This window comes from Danio aesculapii, chromosome 5 (genome assembly GCF_903798145.1).
Source record: "Danio aesculapii chromosome 5, fDanAes4.1, whole genome shotgun sequence".
Classification (NCBI taxonomy): Eukaryota; Metazoa; Chordata; class Actinopteri; order Cypriniformes; family Danionidae; genus Danio; species Danio aesculapii.
Window position 1 is genome coordinate 61,829,366 of NC_079439.1, and position 12,992 is coordinate 61,842,357.

Sequence of the window (12,992 nt, forward strand, 5' to 3'; positions counted from 1 at the left end):
TATTAGCCCCTTTAAGCTATATATTTTTTGATAGTCTACAGAACAAACCATCATTATACAATAACTTGCCTTATTACCCTAACCTGCCTAGTTAACCTAGTTAAGCCTTTAAATGTCACTTTATGCTGTATAGAAGTGTCTTGAAAAATATCTAGTCAAATATTATTTACTGTCATCATAGCAAAGATAAAATAAATCAGAGTTATTAAAACTACTATGTTTAGAAATGTGTTGAAAAAATCTCTCCATTAAACAGAAATTGGGGAAAAAAATAAACAGGGGGGCTAATAATTTAAGGGGGCTAATAATTCTGACTTCAACTGTATATACTCTATAGTAAATTTGTTAATTTTTAAAAGATTTTTCAAAAGTCAAAATAAGATTTGTCACCAAAAATTATTCCATTTGCTGAAACACAGAGAAAGTTGTGGCCAAATTAAGACTCAATCACCCCAGAGTGGATGAAAACATCCCCAACAGCACACAAGGGATAGTTCACCTCAGATCTTGAAAATAAAATAACTAGCCAACAGTTTGAAAACGAAAGTCAGGACTGTGGTTTAGTGCAAACCAACAACATCAGTCACTCAGTGACCTATTAATAATGTTAAGTTTTAATATGTATTAATTAGATAAAAAAAGCCTTTACTATTTAATTAAGAGTGCAGTGGCTGCTTATTACGGCCCCAAATCCAAAACTGGCTCTATTAATAAAATCAGGATTTGAGCCAAACACACAGACGCTTGAATATGGCAAATTGAAGTCCCTGTCGATATATTTAATCTTAATTAAAGAGCCCATATTATATATGAAATAGGGTCATATTTAGGTTGTAAGGGTCTCCAACAACAGTCTAATATGCATGCAAGGTCAAACAACACTTTGATGGTCTTATAATATGCATTTATTTTTACCTAATTATCCCAGCGACTCCCATATGAATCGTTCAGTGATTCATTTGTACCCAAACCCGTCCTCAGCGCGAAGCTAATCTGGGCTGATTGGACCAATGACAGGCTGCTGCGATTGGTCGACGACACTGACAGGCTTCAGGGCGAGACAGAGTGAAATGCCCAGCAGATTATCAACAATATAAAAGTAGTCACAGTGCACACACGCTTCATAGTGGATTTTGGCTGCCAGTGGGTGAATGTAAATACAGACGATGGACTAGAAAATACTGACGACTAACTATTTTATCAAGCAAAAAGTCCAAGAACTGGCGAGGATATGTCCTAGCAGTCTACTTGCTCTTTTTACACACACGCACACACAGGGCCGGCGCGTCCAGAATAGAGACGGCGCGGCGGCGACACCTCCCTCCCCCTCCGCGTCCTCAGTTACATCCGCGATTTCAACCGCGACACCCCCAACCCCCCCCCCCCCCCCCCCCCCCCCCCCCCGGTCCTCATTTTACAAACGGGTCCCTTTGATCACCCTTTGCCTAGAGCTTTACCCTATTCAGAGACACGCACACACACACATCAACCTCCTAAGAGGAGACACTCACACAAACGACCGTCCTCAGAGGAGCCACACACACACACATTACACACACACACATAGCTGACTATCCATAAACAAAGCGGCACGCGTCGCGTTTTCAACGTAGCTTTACACGCGATATGAGAATATAAAGAGTTAACCTGATACAGCACACGCGGTTACAAGTAACAAAACACAACTAAATGCATAATTTGCAAGCTAGAGTAAACGAGGCAACAATTTTAATCGCACTTACTTACACTGGTGAAATGGGGGAAGAAACTGATTCATGATCCACTGATCCTTGTTCTGACAGTCTTTACCGATCCTTCCTTTAACAAACTGATGAAGTCTTCTTTGTAAGCAGGTAGTTTCCAGAGGCTCTCGATCTGCTCAAGGCAGGGCTATATTGCTGAGGTTTCATCTTTGGGTGAACTGTCAATAATCTCCATCTGCACAGCGTGACTTCATTCTACCGGTGTCTGTGTGTGTCTCTGTGTGTGTGTGTGACTTTTTTCTGTTAGTGGGCGGAGCCGCAGGTTTCAAATCTCCCGGGCTTGCGCGTGCAACTACTTGTGTTTCGTAGCTGCGTCATCGCGAAACACCTAATAACTCGTTATCAAGACGACTCGTTTGAAGCACTATGAGTCGACTCTTTTATAGATGAATCAATAGTTTTAAACACTGTACACTTACAGATTTAAGCCTTAGCTGGATATTTCACTTCACTTAGAGCTGTGTGACACACTACATGGAAGGGCATTTTCAAAAAGCCATAATATGGGCTCTTTAAATCAACCTTACAAGAAGAAACAAAAAATAATAACAGTAAGAGTAGACGCGTATGGCAGCTAAAAAAAACAGTTCCCTGACTACAGCTGTTCTTTCTGGAGAGATCTTACCTAGCTCCTCTGAAAAAGAATAGAAACAGGTGAATCTTCCAGGCCACTGCTTCCTTCGCTAAACTAAATTAATAACAAAATGTGACTCTGAAAATTATTATCCACTACCTGCTACAAAAATAAACGTATCGAAATAAACAATTAAACAAGCTAGACTAATAGTTAACACATTGCGAATACTAAAGAATCAAAAGTTAACAAAAACATAACAATGAAAAGAGCATTATGTGGAGCAAACCTGGCATGCGTGGAGCACCGCCAGCCAGAAAGTGGGAGAGTGAGTGAGAGAGAGACATAGCTGCCATTGCCATCGGATTTAAATACAGGGACTCCCAATGACGTCACCTGCCTCATCCAATCTGGGCTAGCCGTTCGCAAGCTCCACCTAATAAACACAGACACAAGCACACACAACGATACCAAAAGCAAAATGTAAAACAGACCCACGTAACACTGGTATTTAAATGTTTCTGTCATGTTGTGTCGTTTTGCCAAATTAGTTATTGCTGGAATCTTTTTCGTGAGGCATGTTGTTAGGACACGGACAAAATCAGGGCCTAATTTTTATGGCGTTCACTTCTTCCACTTGCAAAATGGATCGTTTCTCTAAATTACATGTTATCTCCCACTGATAAAACTCAGTTCTCTGAAAATGACTGCTCATGCCCTTTATTTTTGATTGTGCAAGTTTTTTTTTTTGGGCTGTGAATGAACTGATTGCTCTACTATTTTGAAACTCACTTTTCTCCTCGATGGTTTGCAGAAATTGGTACCCTGGGGAATTCAAAGCGGTTGCTTCCTGCTTTCCTTCAGGGCGTCTGTGCCAAACACAAAACTCACAGAATATGAAAATGTTTGCCGCACGCAATAAACTCTCAATTCAATGCAAAACAGGGAGGGCTATTTATTATGACGAGATTGATTGACCCTGCATGCTGGATGTGCATTATTTTGGTCTGGCCAGTGCCAATGGAGATGGTAACTGAGCAGGTACAGCTGGGAGATGGTGTCTGCCAAGACTCCAGCAGCTGCTGTCAGCCCTGACATTTCAGAGCCTGCTGTCCATCACTTCTTAATTGTCTTTCTGGCTTCATCGTTGCCCGGGCTGCCTAGCATCAGTCTTTTGCTGTTCTATCACAACCAGAGTGACTGGCACCAGGCTGCGGTGTGCTCACAAGCCCTCTAGAGCATTATGCTGTTTGTTTCAGGCGAGGTAATGTGTGTGAAAGGACTGTTTGGATATTGGTGTGTGTCAACTGGTTTACTGACACTGCCATGAGAAACATGGCCCTGATATAGTACATGAATTGCAGTCTGTTTAAAATCTGAAATAATACAAGACTTTCTCCAGAAGAAAAAATATTAATTAATTAATGAATTCCTTACATTTATATAGCCCATTTCGGGACACTCAAAGCGCTTTACACATTTCTTGGGGGGAATCTCCTCATCCACCACCAGTGTGCAGCATCCACCTGGATGAAGTGACTGCAGGCATATTTTGCTAGACCGTACACCATACACTAGCTGATTGATGGAAAGGAGAAAAGAGTGATGAAGCCAATTATGATATGTGGATGGGTAGGAGGCCATGATGAACAGAGGCCAGAGGGCAGATTTTGGCCAGGATCCGGCATCCTGGCCAAATCGGTTTAAACCACTACCCTTTTTCTAAGGACATTCTGGGATTTTTATTGACCACAAAGAGTCAGGACCTCAGTTTAAAGTCACATCCTAAAGACTGTGCTCACTGAGCAGTATAGTGTCCCCTTCACTATACTGGGGCGTTAGGATTCACACAGACTGCAGGTTGAACACCCCCTGCTGGTCTCACTAACACCACTTTCCGCAGCAACCAAGCTTTCACATGTGGTCTCCTATCAAGGTACTGACTGGGCGTAGCCCTGCTCATCTTCAGTGGGTGACCACAGTATTATAGGAAATACCATGAAAAATTCCTTGCTCTTTTAAACGTCATTTGAGAAATAGTGGGAAAAATGGAAAAAAAAATCACAGGAGGGCTAATAATTTTGACTGTGCTTCAATCAATGTCCTCTTCATTAGAGGGCACAAAGAAGAAGAGGCTGAGTGATGGTATACTATTTTTGAACATTGCAAGAAGATGGTCTTCTTTACCTGTGTGTGTCTTCTCTGCGAGCGATCGAGCAGTTGTCAATTAATCTGTGTAAATCTGTTTTGTTATGTGACATTGTCACTAATTGGGAAAACCATAGAAAAGAATGAGAAGTGGGTTAAAGGTGCAGTAGGTGATCTGCCTAAATGCTATCCGGTTAATATAATATGTTTGAAACACAGTCCCTCCCCTGCTGTCCAAAGCCCCGCCTCCTGATATCATGAACGCGCACATTAAAAAAGACAGATACCCTCTAGATTGTCATTTACCAGTTAGAAAACTTTATAGTACTTTATAATACTACAATTCTGAACAAAAAATTGTATTATATCTAGCGTACATTAATTACACCTATTATTAAGCCATACTTGCATGCTATTTAAGACCGAATATTCAAAGTAGCATGGTAAACAATATAGGGAGTGCGTCACAGGTTGGCCTTGTTCAAAAGTCAACCGATGTGAATATAAAACCAAGTCAGTAAAGCAGGCTAGGCGTAATATCGCTGTTTACTTCTTTTTTTGTTGTTCACTAAATAAAAATCTACATTATTGATGCTGTTAGAGGTCCCTTCTGAAACTTAAAATAGTCACATCAATCATTCGCCAGAAGATTTCAGTTTCTGAACAACACTTCTGTGCATATAACCAGGGCTTGACATCAACACCCGCCAAATGCAGGTAAATTTTAGCTGTGGCGGGTAAAACAGACACTCCCAATTCTTTTTAAATTGTAGTTTTCTTAAAAGCGGGGTTTGACAATAAAGATGGCCCAATATTCCAGCAAATGTGATATTAGAACTGAGAAGCAGCACGACAAAAATAACTGTTCGCACAAGCAAAAGAAAAATATGAGAGAATGAGAGAAACGCAACTGGTGCGATCGATTCTCTTTGAAATAGACTGGACAAAAAGAGAGCTCAAGATTTAGGAATATACATATATATATAAATAATATATATATAAATAATATATATATATAAATATATATATATATATATATATATATATATATATATATATATATATATATATATATATATATATATATATATATATATATATATATATATATATATAAATATATATATATAAATATATATATATATATAAATATATATATATATATAAATATATATATATAATATATATATATATAAATATATATATATATATATATATATATAAATATATATATAAAAATATATATATATATAAATATATATATATATATATATATATATATATATATATATATATATATATATATATATATATATATATATATATATATATATATATATATATATATATATATATATATATATATATATATATATTCTTTTGTAAGCAGCAGCAGTCACTACTTTCGTTTCAATTATTCTTTGAACAGATTATTAACAGGCCTAACATTAATCGTGTGCACGTGATCACCCTTTCATTATCACACACGGTATGTTTTTTTTTTTTTTTACCAACTTTTTTTTGCTTACACGCATTTTTGTTAATATATTTTAATTATCTTTTTTTACAATAACATTGCTTTAATATGAGATGAACTCCCCATTTATGTGTAGTTAACTGCTGATCTAGGACCTTTAGCCAGCACAGATTGCAGTGCGTATATTAAAATAGTTCTTTTTTTAAATCTTTTTTTTTTTTTTTTAAGAAAAGTTTTGTTGAAAATAAAAAATGCATGTATACAGCTATATTTTGCTTGTTTTGACACATTTAAAATTTGTGGCTAAGAAATAATTATTTATTTTGGTGTGGTCAGAGATAAATTTTGTAAATCCTTAATTTTAAGCCCTGAAAAGTCATGTGAGATAAAAACTAATTGCAAAGTGCTCATGCACATTGAGCAAGCTCATACACAACACACAAAAAGTGAAATGAATGAGGAGGCATGTAGACATAAAACAACATCTATGTCAAAGTCAAATTTATGCATAAAAAATATATTTTCCCAACAAATAAAGTGTGGCTATTGAAAATGGCGAGTGGCTAGTAATGTTGAAAATCTACTAGCCACAATGGCTTGTGATCAAAAAAGTTGATGTCAAACCCGGCATATAACCCATTCGTAACGCAACAAAATCTACATAAGCTTTGCATGACTAAAAAAAGTTTTAAAACATACAGAAACACTACCTATTTAAAATAAATACTTCAGCCATGTTGTCATCCTTTCTCCAGCATGCAAAAGTAACTCCAATATTGATTCAGGATTTCAAAAAGTTTTGATTCAGCATTTGTTTTTACCATTGTCACCTGTGTCCATGTCACCGCAGCACATAAAAATGATGGATCTGCATGAACGGGTGCACAGTTGTACAAATCTATATTTGTTGACAGACAGTTTGGACTACTTATCAGAATTATTTTAACTGAATGAACATTTTTAAGTTTTATGCCTCACCCAGAATATAAAAATACATTTAGATCATTTACTTTAATCATTACTATTGGATTGTGAGGAGACATTCAACCAGCACAACAAAAAATATTTCTGAAGACAATCACCTACTGCACCTTTCATGTTACAGACAAGCACAATATATACTTCTGCTTTAACCTCAGCCTTAAACTCAACTGTTGCAACTAATAAAGATTTTCAGGTCTACATGAACACTTTAGTTATACGTGTTGAAGCAGGTTTGCAATTAAACTCTTTTTTTTAACTTACATTAGGATATAATTGAAGTGTATAAATGAACAGTATTTTAGCATTTAAAAGCATTGCACAACTCAGACAGCATCCTGTGATGTTTCAGGTTAAAAGTAAGCTCTAATGAGGAGTTTAAAAGCAGAGTTTGAGTGTCTGCAGATCATAACTTTACGTCTACATTTCAACACGAGGTTCCTTTGCAAAACATTGTGAGTACCTGCTTAAAGTCGCTCCATACTGAGCTGCTCTTAATTTGTTTTTCTTTTCTCACTCTTCAAAGGTGTGGAAACGTTCAGGAGCCTGGTTCTACAAAGCCTTGCCCAAGCATATTCGTCCCATTAAGGATTCAATTCTAGATAACAGGAAGCCGGTAATAGAAAGAGGAGAGCAGCTGCCAGTTGCCAGGAGTGCACCAATCAGCTACACGTGGGCTCAAAGCAAAGGTTAGATGCTACTCTATTCTATTTTATTCTATTCTATTCTATTTAATGTGGGAAAACTGATATTTTTATGCTTGGATCATAAAATATGGTTGAGCTCATGATGATGAGTGTGTCAAATCTAGGGATGTAATGTTACATCATAATATCGGGAAATGCGGAAATGTGTATGGCCAAAATCCCTTTATGGCAAGTCATTTCACTCAGCATCCATCTTTGAAGCACCACTTGGTCATTCTGTTTGAATGGGGAAACAACAAATTCTCCAAAACTGTTTGCCAAGCATGTAATTAAAGTTCATATTTGAAATTAACAGTAAAATGTAACAACAACTATCTCTTAAAATTTGTTTATAAATGTTCGAATCACATGAAAAAAAGTGCATTTTTTCCGGTTTGCCCAAGCTAATGTGCATGCGCATTACAGGGGAACAAGATCACGGCACCGACTTTTTGGATGCAATCGGTGTCATACTGTCAAACTATGCCTCTACCATAGGGTTGTCAAAAATATTGAGTTTGGTACCAATCGATACTGATGTTAAAATTGTCCATTTCCCACTATCATTTGAGTGCTGTTGAGAACGTACATAAACACCACTGCTCAACAGAAATGACTGTGATTTAGAGGTGAACAATGCTGAACCGATGACCTTCATGGCCAATCACAATAATTTCTGTTGGTCATGTGAACACAATGGCCAATCAGTGGTGTTTAAGAATGCGCTCAACAGCGCTCAAATGTTGGCGGGAAATGGATGTTTTTACAATTTCAGTAACGATCGGTATCAAACTCGATACTTTTAACAACCCTACTCTACCATAAGAATCAATAACTTACATTTTAAATAAGATATAACTTGGTCTCGATGGCAAATCTCCTCTCAAAATGACAGTGGCCATCTTTGTTTAAAAATTTGTGGCCGTTCAAGTGGTTTCCGTCATGTGATTTGCTTTTGAATGTTGCAGCCGGAGATTCTTGAGGTCATGAGACAAGGCATTTCATTTAGATTACAAAACCAGAAAACATTTGTTTTCAAGTGTAGTTGGTTCCTTTTCAAGCTTTACACAGCTATATTTCTATGTGAGGCAGGTATTTGCTGAGATTTCAGCACATTATGCTGACCTAACAATGAAGCTGTCATAAAGAACAGGAATCCCTCAATGAAAGCAGAATAAGCTCAAAAACTCTTTTATTCCAGTGTCAATCAGACTCTTGAACACTAATCAATAATGCGTATCTGTATGTATGTGTTTTAGGTGTATGTTTTTAATTCTTTACTGTATCATGCTATGCTAAAATACTCCACAAAAAATTACCTTATAAGGGGACTATAGAGAATACAAACAAACAAACAAACACACGTCTGGCCCGAGCCCCTCCCCTGGAGAATCAATCAATGATTGGCTCCTGTAATTGAAGGCTTCCTCCACTAGAGCAGCCATGTTGACCATTACACTTATCTCCATTTAAAACTATACTAAATTATATTTCATGTGTATTATATTGCTGATTTAAACTATATGATTTGTGATGAGTGATGAGTTTTTTTTATCCAATAGTCAGCTTACTGTATTTATAAGGTATAATTGAGCTAATTATAATAATTAGATCTTCAGTGGAGTCCAGGCCTATACAGCATGATGTGTTGCACATACTACATGTATGTAAACATCTAGATATTTTTGTAAAAAACAATTTAACATGTGTGAGGCAGAGCTGCTTGTTTGTTTGAGGATGATGGATGGTGCACACACATCTCATTCAGTATGCTTCAAAATATTGAATATATGAGCACAATTTAATTGACTGACTTTCTGGTGGCTGTCAGATCCTGTCATTATAAAAACAATGCATAGGTCTAGTGTGAAAAGAAGATTAATTGTGCAGTTTGAAGTTTTTGAAAGGAAAAAAGCCTAGTTTTGCTTTTAAAGAGAGCTCTTATTTCATGATTTTTTGTACACAATCCACTCATAATTTGTAGAAAAGTTTTGTTTTTGTCATGAAGAGAAACGTTTAAATAAACATTTGGAGTTTGGAGTGACAGACACATTTATTAAGCAAGCAATTCTGCAGAATTCATCTGAGAGTCACTGCTAAAATTACTATGATTGACGGTGATCACTGCAGAAACACCTGACAAAAATAAATGTCAAGATTAACCTGTTTAGTATAAGTCCAGGCTTATATATCTGCAACGGGAGATTAAACACGAAAGACAGTCTGTTTTTGCGCAATATGCATAGTAAAACTTTTTTTACATGATGATAGATTACAATATTAGCACTCCGAGTTCATTTATTGTGTTTTGTAGTTTCAAGTAAGTAAAATAAGTAATCGGGCTGTTAGGCTATTGGGTATTTTGTTTATGGTTTCATTTTTTTTTTGTGTCCATCTAAATTGCATTAAATTAATAAAATAAATATAAATATATTTAATTTCATTTTCCAAGTGTTGGGTTGTGGCTGGAAGGGCATCCACTGCGGAAAACATAAGCTGCGTAAGTTGGCGGTTCATTCCGCTGTGGCGACCCCTGATTAATAAAGGGATTAAGCCGAAAAGAAAATGAATGATAATTTCATTTTTATTTATTTAAAATAAATTTTCGTTTGTTCGTTCGTTCGTTCTTTTCGTTCGTTTGTTCGTTCTTTTAGTTCGTTAGTTCTTTCTTTCTTTCTTTCTTTCTTTCTTTCTTTCATTTTTTCTTTTGTTCTTTCTTTCTTAATAAATAATAGCTATATCAACAAAAAATAGCCATATTTAATTTGTTTTAAATTTAATTTATAAAACCTTTTAATTTTGATTACATTTTTTTAGTTTGTTTTCAATTTAGCTTTATTTTTCATTTATTTTAAATTTAAATTTTTTTATTGTATTTTTTAATTTAATTGAATTTATTCATTCATTCATTTTCTTTTCAGTTTAGTCCCTTTATTAATCAGGGGTCAATTTATTTGATGACCTGCTTGCATCATCTTTTAAAAGTGACTCGTATCCGATTGTCTGCATTTACACTGCATACGGCAAAGACGCAATGAGCAAGAAAAAAAAAGCGGGCGCTGACTGACAGCTGATATTAAAAAAGCGCTCTTTTTCTCCATTCATGTATTTCTTCTGTTCACAGGGTTTCATTTTTTTATTTTCATTTTGACAAGTTGTTTTGAAAAGTTCTCATTTGTCCATATTCTTTTATTTGAGGCTTTTTTAAACCAATAGGGACTTTTTAGTCATGTCCATATAGTTTTATATTAGTTTATATTGTTTACGTGGCAGATGTTGTTCACGCTCTCTCGTTAACATGCTTGTATACTTGTGCTACATGACAATATAAAAGCAGTCTTAGTGTGGGCTTTAAGGTTTGGGTCTGTTCTGAAATGAAAGCGTCAGACTTGATGTCATTCACTATGGTTTTTAATGATGCGTGACAATCTGATCTACCTGCTTACACTGCAAACACAAGGGCTCGGATCTGATTCATATCGGATAAATTTCCACATATGAACTAAATCGGAATCCATATCCGATCTGTGCCACATGAGAGAAAAAAATCGGAATTGGGTGCAGCCTTATTGTCTAATTCAAATAAATTCGTATGATTTGTTTATCCCCCAGTGACGGTTGAATTTAGGGGCAGGGTTTGGTGCCGTATCAACACCTCCTTACATTTTCATACGACTGTACTCTGACAAAAACGTAAAACAGTTACATTTCCTTGTGAGATCACGCTGGTTATGCACATATTCACTTCACTGGGATTTTAAGGTAAAGTTTTATTCCTCTGTGCTCTGCTGGTAATTAGATCATTGCAGCAGTTATCAAAATATACTGGCGAGGCTATAGATCTAAAGGTCAGTTAGCTAATTAATACACCTCTTAGTTATTTCTGTACTTTAGATGGGACATCCCATTCTCCACCATCAGTGCTATTAATAAGCTCAGCCGTCTTAAAGTGACCCCATTTAACCCTTCTCCAAATAAACATTCGCTCTAACATCCATTTCAAGCCCGAAACGCTTCTAGTTCCCAGGCACAGTGCGGCTTAACCTTGCAGAAATGCATTTAAGGCAGAATGAAATGTGAAATGTATGTAAAAAAATATATATATATAAACTCACCATGGCATGAATTAAACAGGCCTGTCTGCTGTGTGTGATAAGCTTACTTATCAGAAGAATTAGGCAATAGAAAGTAGTCCCACAGCATGTGAACCAGCGTCTCTCAAAGACACTAAAAGACGCTCAAGAGACCAATATATCATCGTTTTATTACACACAATAAAGCGCTCGGCCCATCAGAGTTTACAGTCACACGCTTTCTCATGCATTTGATTATCTCCGACATGCAAATAAGATGTTGAGAAACGTCCATCAATTTCGCATATGTCGCTTCTTTGTAGCTTTATCATAAATAAAGCAGTTCGCATCCACAGACGCGCATCTGTTCACATGTTCCTGCGCTGCTATTGATATGTGGATGGCATAAGATTATCCTTCCTTTTTTTTTTTTTTTTTGTTAAACCAACCGTAGAGCAACAAAAGCTTAGTAGCATCCACTCATGCTTGATAGCGATAGCCGTATGAGGTGCATTAGTGTCGTAGGGGTGGACACCTTTTCTGATTGTGTGCTTTTAAAGGATGACTGAATAAATGAGCTCTGAAAGGCTTTCGGTGTGGACTAACGTGGAGTAATTCCTCCATGCCAGCTGCTGCTGTAATGCATGAGTGTATTAAAGGATGTTACTGAATGTAACATGATAAAAGTGCACAGGTTGATCTAGCTTTCCCTTTCTTGACCCTCTGATAAGGTATACTCTCTTAATAACAATGGAATGACACATAGAGAAAGTGCTGCGGTGTATTAAATAAGTTATATAAAAGGCTTTTTTTTGGTGATGGCAGCTTAAAGACGCCTCTTATATGGAGAATGAAGTCATATGCATTGCTCTGGGATTTTTATTAATTTTTTTCACAGACTTCAACTGTGTAAAAATCTTCACAGTTCTGTAAGTCTCGTCCATCAAATCTGAGATTTACTTTGTATTTTCTATTGGATTCAAGTCAGGTGATTGGCTGGGCCATTCTACAGCTTGTACAGTACTTTCTTTCACTGAAAGCATTTGAGAGTTTACTTGGCTTTGTTTTGGATCATTTTCTTGCTGAAATGTCCACCCTGGTTTCATCGTCGTCATCCTGCTTGACGTTGGACTGAAGCATCCAAGATATTTCAGCTGCAGTCTGGGATTTCACTGCCTTTCTACACTTCCCTTTCTTTATGTGTTCAATACTTTTTCCCTGTGTCATTTAATTTTATTACACATAGCTTAGTTTAACTAATTAGATTTGTTTTCTTTGCGTATACTGATT

At 36.4% G+C, this 12,992-nt stretch overlaps 1 protein-coding gene across 5 annotated transcripts in view; it reads left to right on the forward strand.

Annotated features, from left to right (window-relative positions):
- The window catches only part of doc2b (double C2-like domains, beta), a 460,613-nt gene that overhangs the window by 109,462 nt on the left and 338,159 nt on the right, over nucleotides 1-12,992 (forward strand). For all 5 annotated transcript variants that reach the window (XM_056458622.1, XM_056458623.1, XM_056458620.1 and 2 more), the window contains one exon: nucleotides 7,470-7,632. In XM_056458622.1, coding sequence (XP_056314597.1) covers nucleotides 7,470-7,632 — 163 coding nt within the window. The remainder of the gene's footprint in view (nucleotides 1-7,469; nucleotides 7,633-12,992) is intronic.